The sequence below is a fragment of the Phyllobates terribilis genome, unplaced genomic scaffold (assembly GCF_046119375.1).
Source record: "Phyllobates terribilis strain yellow unplaced genomic scaffold, ASM4611937v1 Scaffold_9__5_contigs__length_417890890, whole genome shotgun sequence".
Classification (NCBI taxonomy): domain Eukaryota; kingdom Metazoa; phylum Chordata; class Amphibia; order Anura; family Dendrobatidae; genus Phyllobates; species Phyllobates terribilis.
Window position 1 is genome coordinate 101711219 of NW_027362769.1, and position 25667 is coordinate 101736885.

The window sequence follows — 25667 nt, forward strand, 5'->3', positions numbered from 1 at the left end:
AACCTTGTAGAACCTCCAGTTGAATTTACCAAACCTCTTGAGGACCAAACAGTAGAAGAGGAAGCCACTGCCATTCTTGAGTGTGAGCTGTCCAGGGAAAATGCTGAGGTTAAATGGTTTAAGAATGGTCAAGAAATCCACAAGACCAAGAAATATGACATTATTGCTGATGGCAGAGTCAGAAGACTTATTATTCAGGGCTGCACAATGGATGACGCACGGACATATACCTGTGATGCCAAAGAATTCAAGACATCTGCATTCTTGAATGTAGAACGTAAGTTTCTATACATAAACACAAGTTTAGGTTTACTTATATAGTAAATGACCTGCATGAGTTTTAAGCTCGGGGTATATTAATACTATAGTTATTTACTTACCAAAGATCAAAAACAGATGCAGAATTATAAAAAAATGTTTTGTAATAACCCAAATACTACTCTTTTTACACAGCTCCATTTGTGGAATTCACCAAACCCCTTACTGACCTTGAAGTTAAAGAGAAGGAAACTGCTCGCTTCGAGTGTGAAATTTCCCGTGAGAGTGCCACGGTATCTTGTTTTACTTTATTATTCTTCTTTAAGTGCTGTAAGCATTGCACATAAATGAAATATATTTAGTTTTTTTAACCCTTACACTAACTGTAACTTTTAACTCTTAAGGCCCGTTGGTTCAAAGATGGAATTGAAATTCGAAAGGGCAAGAAATATGATATCATTTCTAAAGGAGTGACTCGTGCCTTAGTTCTGAGCAAATGCGTATTTGATGACGAAGCTGAGTATGTCTGTGAATCAAAAATGGCAAGAACCTCTGGACTGCTTACAGTCATTGGTAAGCAATAACTATGCACCATAATCATTCAAAACAATATGAAAATGTAACATGCTATGCAGCATTGGTTTCCTTTACCCAAATTCACGCTTGTGTTTTGTGCATTTTGTATGAATTTACAGAGGAAGAAGCAATTTTTACCAAAAATCTCCCCAATATTGAAGCATGTGAATCAGATTCTGTCAAACTCGTTTGTGAGGTCTCAAAGGCCAGCGCTGATGTTATCTGGTTCAAAGGAGATACTGAGTTACCAGATGGTGGAAGATATGAGCATATTGCTGAGGGCAGAAAGAGAATTTTGATCATTAATAGTATCAACTTGGATGATTCTGGAGAATACAACTGTAGATTGCCAAGCTCCCAAACAACAGGGAAACTTGGAATAAAAGGTAAGAAATATCTTGATTTTATTTCATGTGAAATAAAATGTGTTCTTATTAATAACACATTATGATAATCTCGTTTTCTCCATCTTTAAAGAACTTGCTGCTGAGTTCATTTCCAGACCACAGAATATTGAGGTACTAGAAGGGGATAAAGCAGAATTTGTCTGCTCTGTTTCAAAAACATCTTTTGAAGTCCAATGGGTTAGGAATGATGTGGTCCTCCAATCTGGGGATAAGTATGACATCACTTCTGATGGCAAGAGGAGAATTCTTGTTGTTAAGAATGCAGTGCCAAAAGAAGATGACGGAGTCTATGCTGTTATGATTGGACAATCCAGAGCACCAGCAGAATTGACAGTGATTGGTAAGTTCTAAGATATGTATAAAATCTAATATTTTCCAATATGGAATCTATTGGCAAAACATTTAATTTTATCAAACATTCTACTCAATTATCAACTTCTAAATCATAAATGCAATTTGAATAGTATGCCATAGCTATTTGTTATGCTTTATCAGGCTAGAATAGATGCGCCAATTAAAGATGAACAAAAGAATTTGACATCTGGTCCAGTCCTTTGTTGCAACTGCACTTCACATCTTTGGATGGCATCTCCTGGGCATCCCTGTTGGTTCTTAGGCCCCACAATGTCATGTTGTTTTAGCTTGATGCATGCTTGATCGTGTTGAAGCCCAAGTGAAGTAGTGTCTTATAAGCAACACAGGTGCCCAAGAGATGCCCAGCTGAGAATGCCGGCCGCAGAAGTAAAGTACAGTTGCAACAGACACCCAGACCAGATCAAAAATGGCTACACCTAATTTTTTTGCACATCTCTAATGCCAATATACTATGAATATATTATTCTATATGTATATAAATACATATATACACACATATATGTACACAAATATATTAATATAGATTATGTTATATATTGTTAGGTACGAAGCCATGGTGACTTACCGTTGAATATTTTGTCTTGTAGAGAGACTTAGGATTGTCACTCCTGTTAAGGACCAACAAGCTAAAGAAGGACAAGAACTTGTCTTTAACTGTGAAGTCAACACTGAAGGGGCCAAAGCCAAATGGTTCAAGAATGATGAAACAATATTTGATAGTCCCAAATATGTGATGGTGCACAAAGATTTAGTTTACACTCTTAGAATCAGAGATGCTCAAATAGATGACCAAGCCACTTACACTGTACAACTGAGTAATCACAGAGGTGAACAAGCAAAGTCTTCTGGAGCTTTAACAGTTTCAGGTAAGTAGCTAGAGAGCAGTTTTTCAATAATTCTTCCCCTATATCATATTGCAATGACTTAAATGATTTTTCATCTCATATTTCAGAAGAGGATTTGAAGATCGTTGAACCTATTGAAGACATTGAGACAATGGAGAAAAAATCAGTCACTTTCTGCTGCAAAGTCAATCGTCCAAATGCAACAGTCATGTGGATGAAGAATGGCCAGGAAGTTGTTTTGGACAGAAGAGTTTTGTACAAAGTTGACAAATTCAAGCATTCTCTGATTATCAAAGACTGTGGCTTTGTCGATGAAGGTGAATACACTGTCATTGCTGGACAAGACAGGGCAGTAGCAGAACTTTTGATCACAGAAGCCCCAGCAGATTTTGTACAGCAACTACAAGACCAAACAGTTATTGAATTTGAGGATGCAGTTTTCACTTGCCAGCTCTCTAAGGAGAAAGCAGCTGTGAAATGGTACAGGAATGGTCGTGAACTTAGAGGGAACAAGAAGTAAGAGCATTGTGCATTTTATTACTATTTTTGTAATGTATAGAGTTTCACGTGTCATGCCTTTTATTTATAAATTTCCATTCTTTCTTAAGATACCAATTTGAGAAAGATGGAAGCCTCCACAGACTTATCATTAAAGATTGCAGACCAGAAGATGAATGTGAATATTCATGCGGAATTGATGAGCGAAAAACCAGAGCTAGACTTTTTGTTGAAGGTACAACTTTAACAATTTTTAATCCATTATTTCTTTAAAAAAAAGTCTAATGTCCACATTGTATTTCTCTTGGTAAATTTATTTATTTTTCCTTATTTTTATTTAGAAATTCCAATTGAGATTATTAGACCACCACTTGACGTCTTTGAAGCACCAGGCTCAGATGTAATTTTTGAGGCCGAGCTAAACAAGGATAGAGTTGAAGTAAAATGGTTGAGAAATAACATGATCATCGTCCAGGGAGACAAACATCAAATGATGAGTGAAGGAAAAATCCACAGAATGCAAGTGTGTGAAATCAGACCTCGTGATCAGGGTGAATATCGATTTATTGCCAAAGATAAAGAAGCAAGAGCAAAACTCGAGTTAGCAGGTACAGTATAGTTTAAGAAATTCACTCACCTATGAATTAGAGTTTTCAAACTTTATAAGTAGATCTAACTTTACTACATTATTTCATCAACAGCTGTACCAAAGATCAAGACAGCAGATCAGAACATTGTGATTGATGCTGGAAAGCCGCTTACAATGTCTGTACCATATGACGCCTATCCAAAAGCAGAAGCTGAATGGCGTAGAGGAGATGCGACTTTGCCTGATACATGTGTTGATACAACAGCAAATGCCACAAGCTTCAGAATCCCTGAAACAAAGAAAGCTGATAAAGGACACTATACGATCATAATACAAAATAAACACGGCAAGGCAGAAGCACATATTAATTTAGATGTAATTGGTAAGTTATGTTTAAATGCCACCAGAATTTTAAAAATTGTAACATTTTTAACTAAGCTTTTAATAGCAAAAAAACACATTTTTTTAAGATGTTCCTGGACCTGTTAGAAATCTTGAAGTTGTTGACACCTTCGATGGAGAAGTTAGTCTGGCATGGGAAGAACCACAGAGTGATGGCGGCAGTAAAATCACTGGCTATATTGTTGAGAGAAGAGACATTAAGCGTAAGACTTGGGTTCTTGTCACCGACCATGCAGATAGCTGTGAATACACAGTTACTGGACTCCAGAAGGGCGGAGTGGAATATCTCTTCCGTGTCAGTGCCAAGAACAGAGTTGGTGCTGGAGAACCTGTAGAAACGGATACACCTGTTGAAGCCAAGAGCAAGTTCGGTAAGCACTAAACAACAATTGTGCAAGACAGATAATTTCCATTATGTCATAGATTGCGATACCTATCATATAAATGAATATGTTTTATAGATGTTCCAGGACCTCCTTTGAATGTAGATATTTGCGATGTCAATCGCTTTGGTGCATCACTGACCTGGGAACCACCAGAGTATGATGGTGGATCAGAAATAACAGCTTACATCATTGAACTGCGCGACAGAGCTTCAATCAAATGGGATGCTGCCATGATTACCAAACCAGATGAACTGGGAGCTACTCTTAATGATGTTGTGGAGAACAAGGAATACATCTTCAGAGTGAGAGCTGAAAATCAAGCTGGAGTTGGCAAACCAAGTGCAGCAACACGTGCTGTGAAGATCAGGGATCCCATTGGTATGCCCTGCTGATGTCACATTAGTAACTATAAATGTTAGTGGTCCAAGATAACTAAAAATATGTCCATTTTTTGATTATAGAAAAGCCAAGTCCTCCTATCAACCTTACCCATTCAAATCAAACCAAGGAATCTGTTCAGCTTACATGGGAACCTCCTCTACAAGATGGAGGAAGCCCAGTATTAGGCTATATTATTGAAAGATGTGAAGACGGTACAGACAAGTGGATTCGTTGTAACATGAGACTCGCACCTGATCTTACATACAAGGTATATTTAAAGACATAGTCTATATTCAATTTGGGGTTTAGATTATGGCAGCCGTTTTTTATGAAAATGAGAATTTTACAGTTTATAACCTGATTGATTGTTCATTTTAGGTGAATGGATTGAAGGCTGGGGCTAAGTATTTCTATAGAGTCTCTGCAGAAAATGCTGCTGGCATATCAGATCCTACTGAAAGCCTAGGACCACTTACCGCAGATGATCCTCACTGTAAGTATATCAAGTGCTTTCCAAAATATTAATTTTACGTATGGATATTTGCAAATAAATGTACTCACATGTGGAATGTCTACTTTTCTTTTTTAGCACATCCTACCATGGATTTAAGTGCCTTCAAAAATGGCCTTGAAGTAATTGTACCTGAACCTCTTAAAATACACGTTCCTATCACTGGTTACCCAACTCCTACTGCAGTATGGTCAGTAAATGGTACAGTCTTGGAAAGCAATGAACGTGTTAAGATAGATACAACTGCAACCTTCGCAGAGCTTGTGATTTCTCCAAGTGAGCGTCCCGACAAAGCAATTTATACATTAGAGCTTCAAAATACTGTGACATCAGTCTCTGGAGAAATTGATGTTAATGTTATTGGTAAGTGTTGTTAGAATTTTTTTTCTTTAATCACAATCCTGAGGAATTTTCTTCTTATTAATTCATTGTTATGTAAATTTTCATAGCTCGTCCAAGTGCTCCAAAGGAGCTTAAGGTTGGAGACCTCACAAGAAGCACTGTTAATCTTTCATGGGAAGCACCTGAGAATGATGGAGGCAGTCCATTGACTGGATACCTTATAGAGAAACGAGAAGTCAGCAAGAAGACTTGGGCTAGGGTAAGTAATGAGCAAAAATTAATTTCATAGGGATTTAATTGCTAACTACCAAATAATCAAAAAGCAATAGCAATGTGTGAATAGATTCAATTTTACACACATTTAGCCTTAATACTATGGAACTATGTTGATAATACTTTACACTCCAAGGGCTGTATATGTGCCACATATAGAGCAGAGCCTTTAGCTATCTCCTCATTTTTGGTGTGGCTTCATTCTTGAATAAAGCCAGGCTTACGAGTTACAGCAACAGGTCTGTGGTGTGTGGTGCATTCAAGAACCACACTATTTACGGCAAATTACCACGTATGTGTGGAAACCGGTGAAGTACATGAATGCCATGTGCTTCACCTGCACTTGCCACAAATTTGTGCCACTGCATCTTAAACCATATGATGTTTTGCAAGCCAGTTCTCATCCACATGGAGTGATACCGCCCCATGGCCACAACGCATAAGCCGATCCAAAATTTTTGTTTACCCAGGTAAAAGTTTACATGAGATATATTTTTAAATGCCAATTTTTTATTGATCACTATTAACTATTAAATGTGTTCTTTTGTTAAATATTGTCTGTATTTTTATCAATTTAAATACAAATAGATTTTTTTGGTGGTTTTGTTCTTTCGTAGGTCCAAGACAATGTCCTTGACCAGGAGTTCACCATTTCTGACCTTATTCAAGGCAGAGAATATCTGTTCCGTGTTTCAGCTTGCAATAAGTGTGGCCCAGGAGAACCTGCATACATTGATGAACCAGTAAACATGTCTGCACCAGCATGTAAGTTAAAATTTTCATTGTATGTTTTGAAAATAAAAATTTTTAAAAACTTAGACTAAGGAATATTGTTCAATATACTACTTAATAAAGTATTCAAATTCTTCTTCCATCACAGCTGTTCCTGACCCACCTGAAAATGTTAAGTGGAGAGATCCAACTTCTAAAGGAATATTCCTAACATGGGAACCACCTAAGTATGATGGTGGTTCACGCATCAAGGGTTATCTGGTGGAAAAATGCCAACGTGGAACTGACAAATGGGAAATTTGTGGTGATGCTGTTTTGGAAACTAAGTAAGTGTGATCTTGATTTGAAGAAAAAATCTTTGTTTACAGAAGAATGGCAGAAACTTAGTTATTTTCTTTTTGTAACCTGAAAATTGTACCTTCTTCACAGATTCCAAGTGGACAATCTCACTGAAGGTCAATGGTACGCATACCGTGTAAAAGCACTCAATAGACTTGGTGCTAGTAAACCAAGCAAGCCGACAGATGATATCCTTGCTACAGATCCTAAAGGTATATGATATTCTGGGCATGCATATATTAGAATAATAATATATGATTAAAAATTATTTTATGTAACAATTACAAATGTGTGTTCATGCACAATACCCACAATATAAAGTATACTTATAACATACTCTTCTTCTTCATTAACACAGAGGCACCTGAAATTTTCTTGGATGTTAAACTTATTGCTGGCATAACAGTGAAGGCTGGAACTAAAATTGAATTGCCAGCTACAATTACTGGCAAACCTGAACCTAAGGTTTCATGGAACAAAGCTGACTCTCTGCTGAGAGTGGACAAGCGAGTTACTATTGAGTCCACACCGGGACATTCAACAGTTGTCATCACAGAGAGCACAAGAAGCGATTCTGGAACATACATAATAGAAGCAGTAAACACTTCTGGCAGAGCTACAGCGGTTGTTGAAGTGAATATTTTAGGTACGAATTTGTTTTTTTCACTGTTAGTTTACTTTAAAACACTTTAAAATTCAAATAAAAAATTAGACTATCTGTGCTCTTCAGATGAAGGTTTTCTTTTTTCCTGGTACAACTTACTTTATTACATATTCTATATGCGCAGATAAACCTGGACCTCCAGCTGCATTTGATATTTCTGAGATTACCAATGAATCTTGTGTACTGACCTGGAACCCTCCACGAGACGATGGAGGTTCAAGAATTACCAACTACATTCTGGAACAAAAAGCAGGAGATAGTGAAGTCTGGCACAAACTATCATCAACTATTAAAGAAACTCGATTTAAGGCTACAAAACTTACTTCTCTTAAGGAATACATCTTCAGAGTCAGTGCTGAAAATATGTATGGTATTGGAGAGCCTGTACAATCTCTCTCCATGACTGCGAAGTACTCATTTGGTAAGAGAATACCTGCTTATTTTGTCCATGAAATTCCAAAAATTTAGTTTGTGGAGTCAATAGGATATAACAATTTTTTCATATTGATTCTGCCTTACAGACCCACCTGGACCACCAACTCGTCTTGAACCTTCTGACATTACAAAGGACTCAGTGACTTTGTCCTGGAATGAACCAGATGAAGATGGTGGAAGCCCAATAACTGGATATTGGGTTGAAAGACTTGATCCTGATTCAGGAAAATGGGTCAGATGCAACAAAACTCCAGTTAAAGATCCAACATACAGGTATGCAAGCCAAACTAATAATGTTAATGATCATGCTAATATTAATAAATATATCTTTAAATAACAATATATCAGTACAGTGGAAAACATTAACCAAAATGTTTTTACGATCAACAGAGTTAAAGGCCTTACAAACAAAAAGAAGTATCAGTTCCGAATTTTGGCAGAAAATCTTGCTGGTCCTGGAAAACCAAGTAGAGAGACTGAGCCTATCTTAATAAAAGATCCAATTGGTATGTTTCATTTTTATATATAAAACAAAGCCAGTATTGCATTGTTTTTTTATTAAATGTAGCATTATTATACATTTATATTATATTTATTTTAATGTAGATCCTCCATGGGCTCCCGGCAAACCAACGGTCAAAGATGTTGCTAAAACATCTGCCTTCTTGAACTGGCTGAAACCAGAACATGATGGTGGTGCCAAGATAGAGTCTTATGTTATTGAGCTCTTGAAGACTGGAACTGATGAATGGGTTAGAGTGGCCGATGGTATTCCATCTACCGAACACTTTTTGAAAGGCCTCATGGAAAAACAAGAGTACTCTTTTAGAGTAAGAGCTGTAAACAAGGCCGGAGAAAGTGAGCCTAGTGAACCAAGTGACCCAGTACTCTGCAAAGAGAGACTTAGTAAGTTGTGACCACTTCTGATCCAAAATAATATAGAATTCTGTATATCATTAGCAGTTTTACATTATGACAACTGTATATAAAGAAGTACACAATTTTTGCCATTGTAATAAACTAAGCTTCGTAAAAGTCAAGTTTCACTTAGTTATGTACGTAGCAAGCTACTTATACATTGTGAAATATTGTTCTTTAGTAACTTTTGTGCTAATGATGTAATTTTTTTTTAATCTATTAGATCCTCCTTCTCCACCCCGTTTTCTTGAGGTTATGAATATAAGTAAGAATGTAGCAGATCTTAAATGGACTGTTCCAGAAAGAGATGGAGGCTCTCCAATCACCAACTACATTGTTGAAAAGAGAGATGTTAGACGCAAAGGCTGGCAGACAGTGGACACCACCATAAAGGATATCAAATGTTCTGTGACCCCACTTTCTGAAGGTTCCTTGTATGTCTTCCGAGTAGCCGCTGAGAATGCAGTAGGACCGAGTGAATATTGTGAATTGGAAGACTCCGTGTTGGCCAAAGATACATTTAGTAAGTTATTTTTTATTAATACTGAATCACAAACAAAAAAAAAATATCTAAATTTATGTTCATAAGCTATTATTATATATACAGTATATAAAATACCCATGTTCATGTCAGTTTCTTTAACACTCATATTGTATTTTCAGCGACACCTGGACCACCTTACGCTTTAACAGTGGTTGATATAACAAAGAGGCATGTTGAATTGAAATGGGAAGCACCCAAAAATGATGGAGGACGGCCCATACAGAGGTAGGTCACACAAATAACAGGAATTCATAGACTATATTATGTTGTGTTGATCTGTAAAAGTATATTTAAACTTGCTCATATTTTTTTAAACAGATATGTTGTTGAAAAGAAAGAGAAAATGGCCACACGCTGGGTGAAAGCTGGAAGGACATCCGGGCCAGACTGTCAGTTCAGGGTAACAGATGTTATTGAAGGCACAGAAGTTCAGTTCCAGGTGCGTGCTGAAAATGAAGCTGGTGTTGGCCATCCAAGCGAACCTACGGATATGTTGGCAATTGAAGACCCAACAAGTAAGTTAAAGACCCAAATAGTTAAAAGTAATATTTTACATTAGAACTTGTAGGATTGCTGCTTACAATAGGTGGCACTATAGAGTACAAGTCCTCTTTTTCTCTGAAGAGGCAATTTGCACATTAGAACTTAAAAATGATCTAAAATCATTCAAATTGTTTTAGGTCCTCCATCACCTCCTCTTGAGTTACATGTAACTGATGCAAGCAGAAACCACATCTCTATTGCTTGGAAGGCTCCAGAGAAAAATGGTGGTAGCCCAATTATTGGATATCACATTGAGGCATGCCCAGCAGGCACTGAGAAGTGGATGAGAATCAATTCACGACCTGTTAAAGAGCTGAAGTACAAAGCTGAAGAAGGCATTATTCCCGATAAAGAATATATCCTCCGTGTTAGGGCTGTCAATGCCATTGGTGCTAGTGATCCATCTGAAATTTCAGAGAATGTGTTCGCTAAGGATCCTGACTGTAAGTATACTGTTCAGATTGTATATCATTAAATACAGAAATTAAATTAAAAATACCATAGTAAATCATATTTATATTTTTATCTTACAGGTAACCCAACAATTGATCTAAAAACCCAAGACATTATTGTTGTAGAAGGAGAAAAATTAACTATCCCTGTGCCATTCAGAGCTGTTCCAGTACCAACCGTTAGTTGGCATAAGGATGGGAAAGAAATTAAAATTGCAGACAGGGTATCATCCAAGAGTGACCACACATCAGCCTCACTAGATGTTGCTAATGTTGTACATGCAGATGCTGGAGTCTATACTGTCACACTGGAAAACAAGATAGGATCCACTACCGGATCTATTAATGTTAAAGTCATAGGTAAATACTGCAAATTTTGGGGAAAAGACAGACTAATTATAACAAAAAGAGACATTTTTTCACTGTATATGTTTATATTTTAAAGGTTTGCCTGGACAATGTAAGGACATAAAAGCCACCGATGTTACCAAAAATACTTGCAAAGTTTCTTGGGAGCCACCTGAATTTGATGGTGGAACTCCAATATTGCATTATGTCTTGGAACGCAGAGAAGCTGGACGCAGAACATACACTCCAGTGATGTCAGGAGAAAACAAACTAACATGGAATATTAAAGATCTGATACCCAATGGAGAATACTATTTCAGAGTCAAGGCTGTAAACAAAATTGGTGGTGGGGAATATCTTGAACTCAGAAACCCCATAATTGCAGAGGATGCAAAACGTAAGTTCTGCATATTGCTACAAATCACAACAATGCATACATAGATTTGTTATTGTAAAATGTTTTGATTGTTGTTTTTTAATGCTCTCATACAGAACGACCAGATCCACCTTTAGATCTTGATACCCATAACCCTACTTCAAAATCTATTACTTTGACATGGAAACCACCCCAGTATGATGGTGGATGCAAGATTATGGGATATGTCATCGAAAAGATTCCCAAAGGTGGTGAAAAATGGGAACGATGCAATGACTCTCTTGTCCCCGTACTCACCTACACTGTAAAAGGTCTGGAAGATGGAAAAGAGTATCAATATCGTGTACGTGCAGAAAATGCTGCAGGAGTTAGTGAACCTTCCCGTGTCACCCCAGGAATTAAAGCTGCAGATCCAATGGGTAAGCAAAGTGTATTTGCATTTAGAAATAATATATATAAAGTACAAACATTAATTCTTTTTAGATTTAAAGTATTTCTATTAACACATAGTTATTTATACTTCTCATCAGATCCTCCAAAAGTGTTCCTTGCTGGCAGTTTACAATCTGGACTTTCTGTCAGACAAGGAGAGGAAATTGGGCTAACTGCACATATCACTGGATCACCATATCCAACTGTTACTTGGCTTAGAAATGATGAAGTTATCAGACCAGAGGAGATAAAGAAAAGAGTGGAAAAAATTGTTCCTCGAAGGAAAAAGGATGAACCTGTTGTGGATGTACCATTCCACCTTTCTTTGCCAGAGCGTTTGACTGTCGACAACAGTAGACAAGGAGAATCTGAACTATCTGTCAGAGATTCCTTACGAGCTGATTACGGCATATTTACAATCAAGGTTGAAAATGACCATGGAACTGCAAAAGCTACATGTGAAGTAAATGTATTGGGTAAGCAAAATATAATTGACTACTCAGTAATACAAATCACATTTATGCTAAGAATTATGACATAGAGTGAATGTTGTAATAGGTGTGAGCATTGATGGGTTTTGTTTCTTTGACTTTTCAGATATACCAGGTCCACCAGTGAACTTTACTTTTGACGAAGTAAGGAAGAACTCAGTCATATGCCAATGGGAACCTCCCTTGGATGATGGTGGCAGTGAAATCTTAAACTACGTATTAGAAAAGAAAGATAACTCAAAGGCTGAAATTGGATGGGTGATTGTAACATCTACACTAAGGCATTGCAAATACCCAGTCACCAAACTTATTGAGGACAAAGAGTACATTTTCCGTGTTACAGCTGAAAATAGATTTGGCCCAGGACCATCATGTGTCTCTCAACCTCTGCTTGCTAAAGATCCATTTAGTAAGTTTTCTTTCAGTTCAGCAGTTTTAAGAAAGTTTAGATGGGTGATATATATTTATGTAAAAAAATAACTGATATAATGTGTACATTGTATCATTTCACAGCTCCACCTGATGCACCAGAAAAGCCTGAAATTGAAGATGTTACAGCCAACAGTATGATAGTCACATGGAAGGAGCCCAAAGACAACGGAAGCCCAATATTAGGATACTGGATTGAGAAACGTGAAATAAACAGCACTCACTGGGCTCGTGTTAACAGAAACCTTATCAATGCTCTTGAAGTTAAAGCTGAAGGCCTTTTGGAGGGTCTCACATACATTTTTAGAGTTTGTGCAGAAAATGCAGGAGGAGCTGGAAAGTTCAGCGTTCCTTCTGATCCAAAGACTGCTCAAGATCCAATATGTAAGTAACAAATAATAAATACCAAAATACTCTTTATGCATTAAGAACAGCAAGGGCCATTTAGATGGTCAATGAGTATTCATAGGAACACTCATTCCCGTTAATCGGCCCTTCTAAACAGGATGACAAATGAGCAAAATACTCGTTCGTTGGGTGCGATGATTTTTAAGCGTGCTTAAAAGTGCTTAAAATTCCTTATTATTGGCAGCACATTATGCTGTTTAAATAGGTGATCTATTGCTGATAACATGATATTCTATGCACACAGAATGATCGTATTAAGCATCATACTGTTAGCATAGAAGTGTGGTCGGCCACGATAAACAGGCAATTTTACAACTGCCATTTGGCTTATATGTAGCTGATCGCCAGTCATTTAAAAGCTGCAATCTTACCCTGTAAACTCAGCAAAACTTATCATCTTTTATCTTCTTATGCCAACTTTAGTGCTTCCAGGACCACCAATTCCAAGAGTTGTTGACACAACCTCATCAGCTATTGAATTAGAATGGGATCCTCCTCTATACAATGGTGGTGGAGAAATTACAGGCTACTTTGTGGATAAACAGCTGATGGGCAGCAATGAATGGTCTCGCTGCACAGACAGGCCAGTTAAAGTTCGTAAATACACTGTTAAAGGCATTAGAGAAGGCGCAGATTACAAAGTTCGTGTGAGCGCTGTCAATGTAACTGGTGAAGGTCCTCCTGGTGTAACAGAACCCATTACAGTCCTTGAACCACAAGGTATATTTTTGTCTGATTGTATATTTTATATACAATGAAGATCAAGAAATGTGCTCTAAATTGCAAAATTATATATTGTAACCTTTTATTTTAATTTACTTATAGAACCTCCGGTCATTGAGTTAGACCTTTCAGTAAGAGATGGTATTCAGCTTTTGGCTGGACAGGCTCTAAAGATTCCTGCCACTGTTCTTGGACGCCCTGCTCCTAAAATTGAATGGTCTATAGAAGATGGTGAACTTAATAAAGAGAAGGCTGAAATAGTTAATGAAGGAACCTCTTCTGTACTTACAATTGCCAATACGGAAAGAAAAGACCATGGAAGATATATCATCACTGCCAGTAATGAAAGTGGTACCAAATCTGCGGCAACACGAGTTGAGATCTTTGGTAAGGAAATTTTAATTAGTACATAGTTCTTTGAAATAGTATTTGGAAATATGAATTAAAATAATGATGACATTGTGATTTCTTCTTCAGATGTGCCTGGACCTGTAACTGAACTGAAGCCAGTTGTTGTTAACAGAAAGATGGCTCTTCTTAACTGGTCTGATCCTCTTGATGATGGTGGAAGTGACATCACAGGATTCATAATTGAAAGAAAGGATGCCAAAGCGCATATTTGGAGACAACCAATAGATACTGAGCGATCTAAATGTGATATTAACGGTCTTCTGGAGGGACAAGAATACATGTTCCGTGTCATATGCAAGAATAAATTTGGTTCTGGTCCTCCTGTTGATTTGGGACCAATTCTTGCAGTTGATCCTAAAGGTAATTTTAAAACAAAAGATAGATAATGTTAAATACAATATGTTTCTTCTTCTGCAAATTAAACTTGATAATCTGACGTTGTTACATTTTTCTTGTAGCCCCTCCTGGTTCACCTGAAAGATTCACATATACTGAGAGAACTAAGTCAAGTATAACACTTGATTGGAAGCCTCCACGTAATGACGGTGGTTGCCCTGTTACTGGCTATATCCTTGAAAAGAGAAGACATGATGCCACTGAGTTTGAGAGATGCAATAAGAGACTTTGCCCAGACACATCATTTTTAGTAGAAAACCTTGCAGAATTGCACATGTATGAATTCCGTGCTAAAGCTGTCAATGAAATAGGAGAAAGTGAACCATCTTTACCCCTTAATGTGGTCATTCAGGATGATGAAGGTATTTAATAGGCCCAAACCCTTTTACTTTGATATTTCACAAATAATTTGTCAGCGTCCTAACTTATTTCCTATATCTTTTCTAGTTGCACCCGTTATCACCCTTCGCTTGGCTGTTAGAGGTGATACAATTAAAGTTAAAGCAGGGGAGCCCGTGAACATCCCAGCTGTAGTAACTGGTCTGCCACTGCCAAAGATCGAATGGTCCAAAAATGAGGTCATAATTGAAAAAACAACACCAACATTGAAGATTGAGAAACAAGAGGTTTCAAGAAGTGAAGCTAAGACAGAAGTCATCATGGCAGCTGCACAGAGGAGTGATAAAGGAACTTACACAATCACAGCTTCCAACCGCCTTGGCTCTGTTAACCGCACTGTTAATGTTGAAGTATTTGGTATGTACTTAATTTTTTTCTCCATAGACATTTTTACACTGTTTCCCAAATATAAAATATTGACCATTTTGTTCTAAACAGATCGTCCCGCACCTCCAAGAAATCTTGCAGTTACTGACATCAAAACTGAATCCTGTTACTTGATCTGGGATGCACCTGTAGACAATGGTGGAAGTGAGATTACAAATTATATCATTGACAAACGCGATGCAAGCAAGAAGAAATCTGAATGGGAAGAAGTGTCCAACATTGTAGTTGACAGGAGATATGGGGTAATTTTCCTATTAACTATAGAATATAAAACACCTATTGTAATAAATATAATGCTAATTTATGCAATATACATTGTGACAATGATTAATGCCTTTTGATTAATGAGATAAATTATATATATAATTTTTTTATAAGTATTATACTGAAAACTTACATTATTTGAAACTAGTTTCTATATTACATAGAGAATACATTGAATGTGTGAGTTACTCAATATCTAAACACAAATTATATTGCTTTTTTAGGTGTGGAATCTTATAACTAATGGAGAATATCAATTCAGAGTTAGAGCAGTTAACAAATATGGAATTAGTGATGACTGTTTGTCAGACAAGGCTGTAATAAAGGATCCATATGGTCTTCCTGGTGCTCCTAAAAAACCCAAAGTTTCTGACTGCACCAGATCTTCAATGTTGGTATCCTGGGAGCCTCCGTTGGACAATGGTGGATCAACAATAACTGGCTATTGGCTTGAAAAGAGAGAGGTTGGTGGTGTATACTGGGGTCGTGTGAACAGAGCTCCAGTCACCAAACCTGCTGTGAAAGGCCTGGAATTCAATGTATTGCGCTTGATCGAAGGTGTGGAATACCAGTTCCGGGTTATGGCTGTAAATGCAGCTGGAGTTGGACCTCCCAGTGAACCATCAGACCCTGCATTGGCTGTAGATCCAATCTGTAAGTATGAGAGTTTTTTTCTAGTGGAATCAAATGCTCCTTGAATTTTACAAAAATTTGCATTTTCGAAAATAAAGAATTTTTGAAATTTGCTCTGTCCCCGCCATTATGTTATCATGGTAAAAAGTATTAGGTTCTACCATATATTTCATAATCTCCAATTTGGCGAGGGCGTATCAATACAAGCAGTACAAAGATGTAAATTTTTAAATTTGTACATATTTCAACAGATGCCCCCGGTGCTCCATCATCACCAGATGTGAAGGATAAAACTAAGTCAAGCGTTACACTTGCCTGGAAGAAACCAGACAAAGATGGTGGCAGTCCAATTAAGGGCTACATTGTTGAAATGCAGGATGAAGGCAGTTCAGACTGGAAGAAGGTCAATGAACCCGACAAGTTGTTCCCTACTTGCGAGTGTGTAGTTCCAAATCTTCAAGAGCTTAAGAAATACAGATTTAGAGTTAAGGCAGTTAATGCTGCTGGTGAATCTGAGCCAAGTCATTCAACTGGGGAAATACCAGTAAAGGAAATACAAGGTAAAACATGGCTATATTGTTATTAATAAAGCATTTCTTTTTTTTTTTGCTCTTTGAGATTAATTGTACAAATTTGGTGTATTAATTTCTTGCAGAGGAGCCTGATATCTCAATTGATTTGAAATCTCAAGACTTTTTGAATGTTCGTGCTGGGTCCGCAGTCCGGATTTCGGCTGTAATTAGTGGTCGTCCTGTACCAAAAGCATCATGGGAGTTTGAAGGAGCAGCTAACAAAGAGATAAAGGTAAGATACTGCAGATGTTTGTATAAAATTAAAGGAGTTGTCTGATGAAGGTTCTTTCCTGTTGGAGTATTAGGACACCATAGAAAGAGGCAATTGTAATTGTGAGTGAAATACACTCTCTTCTATGCCTTTTGAACTCCAAATAAATACGATTTGTTTTATGAGCGCTCAGGAAATCAATTCCGCACAGCCTTGTATGGTGTATTCAGGATTTCTGCTTTATTAGCACATACAAGATACTTAAATAGTTCCACAGTCAAAGAAAAAAATTCCTTCCAAAATATGAGCAAATGAGAACTTTAGAGAAATTAATAGAAATGTGAAACTTCCCTACCTATCAGTGTCAGTGTTATTTGATCACCATGAAACAGTAGTTATAAGACAAGATGGATACCACACACACAAAACGGAATCTGTTCTCTCACATAATGTAATAGTACCCTTTCTTGCCTTGCTGCTTGCACTTCTCCTGAACTGATTTTCCCAGGGGCCCCATTCTAAAAGTTGTCTTTGACTCCATATTCGTAAAAATAATTCACAAAACTTCTGAAACTGAAATCTTTACATGTTTATATAAGCCCTAACTGTTTTTATGTTGTTGTTTTGGATCATAATTTTAGGATCAAGTACACAATATTCCAGTGGATTCTCAGGTATGTAAATTACTTTTCCTTCTATTGCACTATTACATTAATTATTATGAACCAGAATAATTTAACTGTATGATCTTTAACATACTCATGCAGAGTGTCTATTAAATATAACGGATTGAACTACATTTAAAATAAATGATTTCATGTAATTTTTAAAATATAATGTAAAATAAATTAGAATGAAATATATTCAAAACTATTAAATGTTATAACTAAGATTTGTTCGTTGTAACAAAAATCTTCTACATTTTGTTTAGGTTGAGGCAACTGACACCACTTCAGTTGTCATTATTCCTGTGGCCAACAGAGGACACTCTGGAAAATACAGCATCACAGCAAAGAATAAAGCTGGGCAGAAGACAGTCAATGTTAGAGTCAATGTTTTAGGTAAGGCTATGCAAATATTTTTTAGATCAATGCAATAGAGGCATCTGTACTAAGTGAATAAGAATATATAAACTTGTAACAATGGTAACAAATAACATTTGATAAAACTTAAATCGGCACTAAAACTGCAATCCTATTGATTGCTGCATGCATCAATGACATTTTCTGTTGGAACACTTTTAATGTATATGGGTGTTAGTTTTAACCTCTTAAAGACCAAGCAATTTTTCATTTTTCTGCTTTCATTTTTTTCCTCCTCCATTTCCGAGAGACATAACAACTTTCTTATTTTTCCATTGACATAACTGTAAGAAGGCTTGGTTTTTGCAAGACAACTTTTAGTTTTGAATGACACCAGTCATTTTACTACAAAATGTACTGAAAAAATTGGTGGTGAAATATTGAAAATAAAAAAACAATTCCGCTATTATTCTTGTGGTTTTGTTTTTACAACATTTACTGCGTAGTAAAAAATGACCTGGCAAAACTTCACATCAAACTTTTAGGGGTTTTTTTTATATATTTTTGTGGTTAAAAAGATTAAAAACTTTTTTACAATATGTAGTTTGTATTGCCATTTTCAGAAATCAATAACTTTTTTTTTATCTTTCTATCAATGAACCTGTGGGAGGACTTGTCTTTGGATACTGAGCTGATGATTTTATTGATATAATTTTTCGGTACATGTTACATTTTGATAGCTTTTAACTGCATTTTTGGATTGGAAGAGCGCCAATCCCCAAAAATACCCACCAATTCTGATGTTTTGATTTGTTTTCTTTTTAGCATTCACTGTATGAGCAAAATATTTTTTTTTACATTTTATTAATTTGAGCAATTACGCATGCAGCAATACTAAATATGTTAAATTATTTTATTGTTAACATTTTAGATTTATGTTTGGAGAAAAGGGAGGATTTAAACTTATATATAGATTTTTTTTTCTTTTTTGGGGGGATTTTTACACCTTTTATTAGTTCCCATAGGGGACTTGAACCTGCAATCTCTTGATCACCTGTGCAATATGCAGTATTGCAGTGTATTTAAAATTATTGGTCTCCTATGTAGACCAGCCACCTGATTGCCATGGCGACCGATCACCCCCCACCATTCCGATCATGTCATGAGGGAAGTTGATAGAGTGATGGCTGTCATGTTGGAGGACTTTTAAATGCTGCTACTATAATTGACAGTCGCATTTAAAAGGTTGAATTGAGGCAATTGGAGCTATCTCCACTTGCGTTAGTTATTTTTGGGTGCCAGTTAAGTAATGCAGGTGGCAGCTGTGTTGTACAAAGTGGGCTCAGATCCTGAACTTGCTCCAGTGACAGTGATAGCGTACAGCCGCCATACATTTACTGCGGCTGTTGCTAAGGTGTTAATAAATATAAAACACATACATTGTATTTTTTTAATTACAGATGCTCCAGGGCCACCAAAGGACCTTAAAGTTAGTGATGTCACAAGATCCACTGCTAAACTTACATGGAAAGCCCCAGATAATGATGGTGGTGATAGAATAAGGAACTACATTGTTGAAAAGAAAACAGTTGAAGGAAAATCATGGGGCAGAGTGACAACAGACTGTGCAGGAACTTCATTTACTGTGCCAGACCTCATTGACGGACAGGAATACTTGTTTAGAATTACAGCAGAGAATCGATTTGGAACTGGACCTCCTATTTCAACCATTCAAAGGACAAGAGCAAGAGATCCAATACGTAAGTCTAAATCAGTGTCATTTAAACTTTTCTGCATACTTTCATACTACTTTATAACAAATTATTTTGCCAATTTTAGTAAAACACTGCTTTGTATTTATATCTGTAGTAATATTTGTTTTCTTACTTTAAAGATCCACCTGAACCACCTACAAGACTAAAAGTTGGCATTGTGACAAAGAATTCAGTAGCATTAACATGGAGACCACCAAAGAATGATGGAGGTGCACCTGTGACTCATTATATTATTGAGCGCCTACTGTGGGATCCATCCGGAGAAGGCAAAGAATCTTGGAAGCAATGCAATAAGCGAGATGTAGAAGAAACAAAGTTCACTGTTGAAGACCTAAAAGAAGGGGCTGAATATGAATTCCGTGTTAGAGCTGTAAATGAAGCTGGACATAGCAAGCCATCTTCAACTGTAGGCCCTGTTGTGGTGAAAGACCAGACTTGTAAGTAGACTATTCGAACGTGAAACCTACATTTAATTATTATATTTCTGTTTGGTGCTTTATTTTCTTAATCATTTTTATTTAACCTTTTATTAAGGTCCACCATCTATTGAGCTCAAAGAGTTTTTGGAGGCAGAAGAGGGAACGGATATCAGTATTGTTGCAAAGGTCAAGGGCGTTCCTTTCCCAACTTTGAAATGGTTTAAAGCACCGGCAAACAAGCCTGATGATAAAACACCTGTTCAGTATGATCAACACGTTAACAAAGTTGTCGGTGAAAATGACTGTACATTGCTGATCCACCAGTCTCGTAGGAATGATACTGCTTTATATACTCTGACAGCAGAGAACAACTTGGGAACTGATGCAAAGGAAATGCGACTAAATGTCCTAGGTAAGTATATATTTTTTACAAATTGAGCAGTTAGACATAATCTGATATTATTAATATATGTTTAAAATAAATTATTGTTTTTTTCTTTATTATGTATGTCATTTATTTAAGCAACATTTTTTTTCTTTAAATAGGACGCCCTGGACCACCAGTAGGACCAATTAAATTTGAGTCCATTACTGCTGAAAATATGACTTTGGCTTGGTTGCCTCCAAAAGACGATGGAGGCTCCAAAATTACAAACTATGTAATTGAAAAGAGAGAAGCTAACAGGAAATTATGGTCTCCCGTAACAAAAGACGTTAAAGAATGTATATACACCATACCAAAACTGATTGAAGGTCATGAATATGTGTTCCGTATTATGGCTCAGAATAAATATGGTGTAGGTCTTCCGCTTGATAGTGAACCTGAAACAGCAAGGAATCTTTACTGTAAGTTTGGTAAATTTACATTTTGTAAGCTAACAATGGAATTGAGCCTTTGGCAAGATAATAATATATTGTGTATTTTCACAGCTGTTCCTGGACAGTGTGATAAACCATCAGTCAGTAGTGTTACACGAGATTTTATGACTGTCAACTGGGAAGAGCCAGAATATGATGGTGGATCACCAGTGACTGGCTACTGGCTGGAAATGAAAGAAACCACTGGAAAGAGATGGAAGAGAGTTAATCGTGATCCCATCAAGATTATGCCATTGGGTGTTTCTCACAAAGTTACAGGGCTCATTGAAGGATCTGACTACCAGTTTAGGGTATTTCCAATTAATGCAGCTGGTGTTGGGCCTCCAAGTCTGCCATCTGATCCAATTACTGCTAGAGATCCTATTTGTAAGTATAATCATTAAATACATATATACTAAACCATAAGGAACAGCTATAGAAATACATTTTGTTTTATTGGATAATTAACACATAGTATATATCATCCATAGCACCACCTGGACCACCTATTCCAAAGGTTACAGACTGGACCAAGTCCACAGCTGATCTAGAATGGGTGGCACCATCTAAAGATGGAGGTTCTCCAATCACCGGATACTTTGTGGAATATAAAGAAGAAGGAAAAGAGGAATGGGAAAAGGTTTGTACAAGTCTGTAACTAATAATAATAATAATAATAATAATAATATGAATTCTAGTACTTATCATAATAAATAAACAATTCAATAACTCTAGATTAGATTTCCTTTCCTTTTTGTCTAAAATAAATGTAATAAAGATAAGAAAATTACATTGCTATTTTGACTTATTCATGCTAATTCAAAGCATACACTTTTTTTTTTCTAGGCCAAAGAAAAAGAAATCAGAGGCACCAAATTTGTGGTATCTGGTCTCAAAGAAGGCAGCTTCTACAGGTTTAGAGTAAGGGCTGTTAATGCTGCTGGTGTTGGAGAACCTGGGGATGTCACTGATGTTATTGAAGCCAAAGATCGAACAGGTATAGTCTTTGAGTTTTTACACATCGGTGCCTTTTTAGTTAAAGGGGTTGTCCCATATTCTCAGTCAGGAGTGCCCCACTCCCCACCGTCTAGCTTCCTGCTTGCAGGGGGGGTAGTGTGCCCCTAATTGATTGACAGTTCAGAATAGTAGTATCGTTATGCCGCTGGCTCGAACTGTTCATTCTCAAATGCTGAAAGCCGAATCAGATTTGGAGTAGTACACTGGGACTAAAGCTGACCAGATCCAGAGATCTGGGCAACTTCAGGGCAGTGTTTACAAACTCTATGGGAAAGAACTTGTAAGAGATGCTCTCCTTGCCTAGGAGACCTGCCACTTCTGATAGACTGCATCAATGGCCGGTAAACTAGGCAACAAGGCATAAACAATAAAATTAATCATCTCTCCATCGTGAGAACACAGATGATTGTTAATAAGAAGTAAATTGCAAAGTTGCTTATTTTTACAAGCACTTTGCAATTTAACCAATTTATGATTATGAGCCCACCGATTTAAGTGAAACGCTTGAAGTTACAATTATACATTGAATAAATAGCATAATATATAATACTGCCTTCTTCCTGTTCTGCTAAATATGTGTGTGCTCTATTACAGAAAATATATAATTTTTTTTTTTTACTCCCTTAGTGTTACCTGATATCCAGTTAGATGCCAGTGTGAAAGAGAGAATCGTTGTTCATGCTGGTGGGGTTATCCGAATTATAGCTTATGTTTCTGGCAAACCAGCGCCTGAAATTTCTTGGAACAGAGATGACAAATCTTTACCACCTGAAGCTACCATTGAAACAACAGCCATAAGTTCATCTTTGGTTATTAAAAAATGCCAGAGAAATCATCAAGGAATATACAATCTGATTGCCAAAAATGCTGGAGGTGAAAGAAGGAAGACTATTATCGTTGACGTCCTGGGTAATCAATTCATTATCCATATTAAAAGTTGTACAATACATACTGTAATAGGCACTAGAGAATATATGCTGCAAATGCTACATACAATAAGATGATTTTCTCTTCTCTGCAGATGTCCCTGGTCCAGTAAGCCAACCATTCCAGACGGAAAATCTAACACTTGACTCATGTAAACTGACCTGGTTCTCACCTGAAGACGATGGAGGCTCAACGATTACTAATTATATAATTGAAAAACGTGAAGCTGACCGCAGGGGCTGGTCTCCAGTAACGTATACCGTGACAAGACAAAATGCAACAGTTCAAGGGCTCATTGAAGGAACTGCTTACTTCTTCCGTATTGCACCTGAAAATATTATTGGAATGGGTCCATTCGTAGAGACCACCAGTGAGATAGTTATAAGAGAGCCAATATGTAAGTTAATGGAGATTTATCTTTTTTTTAGTGGTCATTTCACAATATTATTTATATAGTGTCATTCTCAATGATAAATCATGAGTTAGTTATCAAATTTAAAGTACTATGTCTTCTCCCTTATAGCTGTTCCTGAACGTCCTGAGGATCTCCAAGTAACAGGAGTCACAAAAGATTCAATCAGCTTGAGCTGGAATCCACCTAAGTATAATGGAGGATCTGACATTACAATGTATGTCTTGGAATGTCGACTCATTGGAAAAGACAAATTCTACAGAGTCACCAAAGAAAAACTCCTTAATAGAACATATATTCATGAGGGATTGAAGGAGGGTGACACCTATGAATATCGTGTCAGTGCTGTCAACATTGTCGGACAAGGGAAACCTTCATTCTGCACTAAACCTATTACTTGTAAAGATGAATTAGGTATGCACGTTTCTATTTATTTTACATGACCATAATCATTGGGTTGTGTAATATTCACTATAATATTTGTATATACATTTCTTTACAGCACCACCAACAATTGAGCTTGACTTCCGAGATAAATTAATTGTACGTGTTGGGGAAGCTTTTGCTATGAATGGCCGGTACACTGGAAAACCTGCACCAAAGATTACCTGGTTGAAAGATAATATAACTGTTAAGGAAGATGACCGTACAAAGATTAAGACTACTCCAAATACCTTGTGTCTGGGTATTCTTAAATCTGTCAGAGAAGATTCAGGAAGATACTGTGTGGTTGTTGAAAACAGCACCGGAGCAAGAAAAGGATGTTGCGAAGTTATTGTAGTTGGTAAGTAAATTCATTTGAGTAACAAAATGTGATATATCACTTGACATACTACATATATATATATATACATATATGTATATATATGTATATGGTAATGTTTTAATTTTATAGAATTACTTACAAACTGTAAAGAGAAGTATAATTTCCCTATATGTAATTTATTTCTTATTTTATACAGATCGACCACAGCCACCCGTTGGTCCTGTGATATTTGACGAAGTTCACAGAGATCATATGGTTATCTCCTGGAAACCTCCTCTCGATGATGGTGGTAGTGCAATAACTAACTATGTTGTTGAAAAGAAAGACAGCAACAGAGACCTCTGGATGCCTGTAACATCAGCAACTACTAAAACAACCTGCAAAGTTCCTAAACTTCTCGAAGGAAGAGAATACAGCATTCGAATCTGTGCAGAAAACACCTATGGCATAAGCGATCCTCTTATATCTGATGAAATTAAGGCCAAAGACCGCTACAGTAAGTCATCTTTTCATATTTTGGAAGCACATATATTTCTACCAAGATTTAACTAGATTTTCTTTTTTTAGGAGTTCCTGAGGCACCTGAGCAACCACTCGTTAAGGAAGTAACAAAAGATTCTGCATTGGTTTTGTGGAATAGACCACGTGATGGTGGAAAACCCATATTTGCCTATATTGTAGAAAAGAAAGAAACCATGTCCAACAGGTGGACTAAAGTCTCAAGAGAGCCTATTTATCCAGATACTCAATACAGAGTAACAGATCTGCTTGAAGGATGTGAATATGAGTTTAGAGTATCCGCAGAAAATGAAGTTGGTATAGGTGACCCAAGTCCACCATCTAAACCAGTCTTTGCCAATGATCCAATATGTAAGTAGTTAAGTGCACTTATTAATTTCCTTTACCATTGCTTTATAGCTTACTGCATTAGCAACTTTTTGACTATATGTATTTTACCTTGATATTTTAAATTAATGAATATATATTTTTTATATCTAGAAGTTGGTAGTTTTTTTCATCAGTTTAAAAAAAAAACTAAATTCGATAGATTCTTTGTAAGTATTAATACAGCAAGCCTAAAGTTACAGATATTAGGAGGGCATAATTAATCCTTTAAAAATGTTAAGTTTTCATAGCATGTTGACTTATGAAAGCAGATAGGTGAACAAATGCTGTATTCTGGGTTTTTTTTGCTAGTGAAACCAAGCCCACCAGTGAACCCAGAAGCTGTAGATAAAACCAAGAATTCTGTTGATTTGTCTTGGCATCCACCAAGGCACGATGGTGGAGGCAAGATAATTGGCTACCTTGTAGAATACCAAAAGGTTGGTGAAGAAGAATGGAAGAAATCCAATCATGCTCCTGATGGCTGTCCTGATACAAAACACAAAGTGGTTGCACTTACAGAAGGTGACACATACAAGTTTAGAATAATGGCAGTGAACTCTGCTGGTGAATCTGAGCCTGCTTATATCCGGGATCCAGTTCAAGCTAAGGACAGGCTTGGTAAATTTATTTCCC

General features: G+C 36.7%; 1 protein-coding gene across 50 annotated transcripts in view; it reads left to right on the plus strand.

The window, feature by feature from the left end:
• TTN (titin) overlaps positions 1–25667 on the plus strand; it is a 282255-nt gene that overhangs the window by 195227 nt on the left and 61361 nt on the right. For all 50 annotated transcript variants that reach the window (XM_073646811.1, XM_073646863.1, XM_073646839.1 and 47 more), the window contains 59 exons: positions 11–277; positions 454–551; positions 663–831; positions 954–1220; positions 1312–1581; positions 2204–2482; positions 2569–2977; positions 3070–3194; positions 3301–3567; positions 3661–3930; positions 4019–4321; positions 4412–4714; positions 4798–4985; positions 5096–5210; positions 5307–5591; positions 5678–5829; positions 6461–6608; positions 6724–6901; positions 7005–7126; positions 7273–7560; positions 7703–7999; positions 8100–8286; positions 8404–8519; positions 8620–8919; positions 9155–9454; positions 9595–9700; positions 9794–9990; positions 10156–10461; positions 10552–10830; positions 10916–11215; positions 11311–11613; positions 11725–12102; positions 12224–12526; positions 12631–12930; positions 13378–13674; positions 13780–14064; positions 14155–14448; positions 14547–14846; positions 14932–15240; positions 15322–15512; positions 15759–16188; positions 16419–16727; positions 16823–16971; positions 17592–17624; positions 17882–18011; positions 19433–19732; positions 19867–20184; positions 20282–20578; positions 20713–21012; positions 21097–21411; positions 21516–21664; positions 21871–22021; positions 22669–22950; positions 23063–23365; positions 23492–23794; positions 23883–24164; positions 24343–24642; positions 24714–25016; positions 25344–25652. In XM_073646811.1, the coding sequence (XP_073502912.1) occupies positions 11–277; positions 454–551; positions 663–831; positions 954–1220; positions 1312–1581; positions 2204–2482; positions 2569–2977; positions 3070–3194; positions 3301–3567; positions 3661–3930; positions 4019–4321; positions 4412–4714; positions 4798–4985; positions 5096–5210; positions 5307–5591; positions 5678–5829; positions 6461–6608; positions 6724–6901; positions 7005–7126; positions 7273–7560; positions 7703–7999; positions 8100–8286; positions 8404–8519; positions 8620–8919; positions 9155–9454; positions 9595–9700; positions 9794–9990; positions 10156–10461; positions 10552–10830; positions 10916–11215; positions 11311–11613; positions 11725–12102; positions 12224–12526; positions 12631–12930; positions 13378–13674; positions 13780–14064; positions 14155–14448; positions 14547–14846; positions 14932–15240; positions 15322–15512; positions 15759–16188; positions 16419–16727; positions 16823–16971; positions 17592–17624; positions 17882–18011; positions 19433–19732; positions 19867–20184; positions 20282–20578; positions 20713–21012; positions 21097–21411; positions 21516–21664; positions 21871–22021; positions 22669–22950; positions 23063–23365; positions 23492–23794; positions 23883–24164; positions 24343–24642; positions 24714–25016; positions 25344–25652 (14814 nt within the window). The remainder of the gene's footprint in view (positions 1–10; positions 278–453; positions 552–662; positions 832–953; positions 1221–1311; positions 1582–2203; positions 2483–2568; positions 2978–3069; positions 3195–3300; positions 3568–3660; positions 3931–4018; positions 4322–4411; positions 4715–4797; positions 4986–5095; positions 5211–5306; positions 5592–5677; positions 5830–6460; positions 6609–6723; positions 6902–7004; positions 7127–7272; positions 7561–7702; positions 8000–8099; positions 8287–8403; positions 8520–8619; positions 8920–9154; positions 9455–9594; positions 9701–9793; positions 9991–10155; positions 10462–10551; positions 10831–10915; positions 11216–11310; positions 11614–11724; positions 12103–12223; positions 12527–12630; positions 12931–13377; positions 13675–13779; positions 14065–14154; positions 14449–14546; positions 14847–14931; positions 15241–15321; positions 15513–15758; positions 16189–16418; positions 16728–16822; positions 16972–17591; positions 17625–17881; positions 18012–19432; positions 19733–19866; positions 20185–20281; positions 20579–20712; positions 21013–21096; positions 21412–21515; positions 21665–21870; positions 22022–22668; positions 22951–23062; positions 23366–23491; positions 23795–23882; positions 24165–24342; positions 24643–24713; positions 25017–25343; positions 25653–25667) is intronic.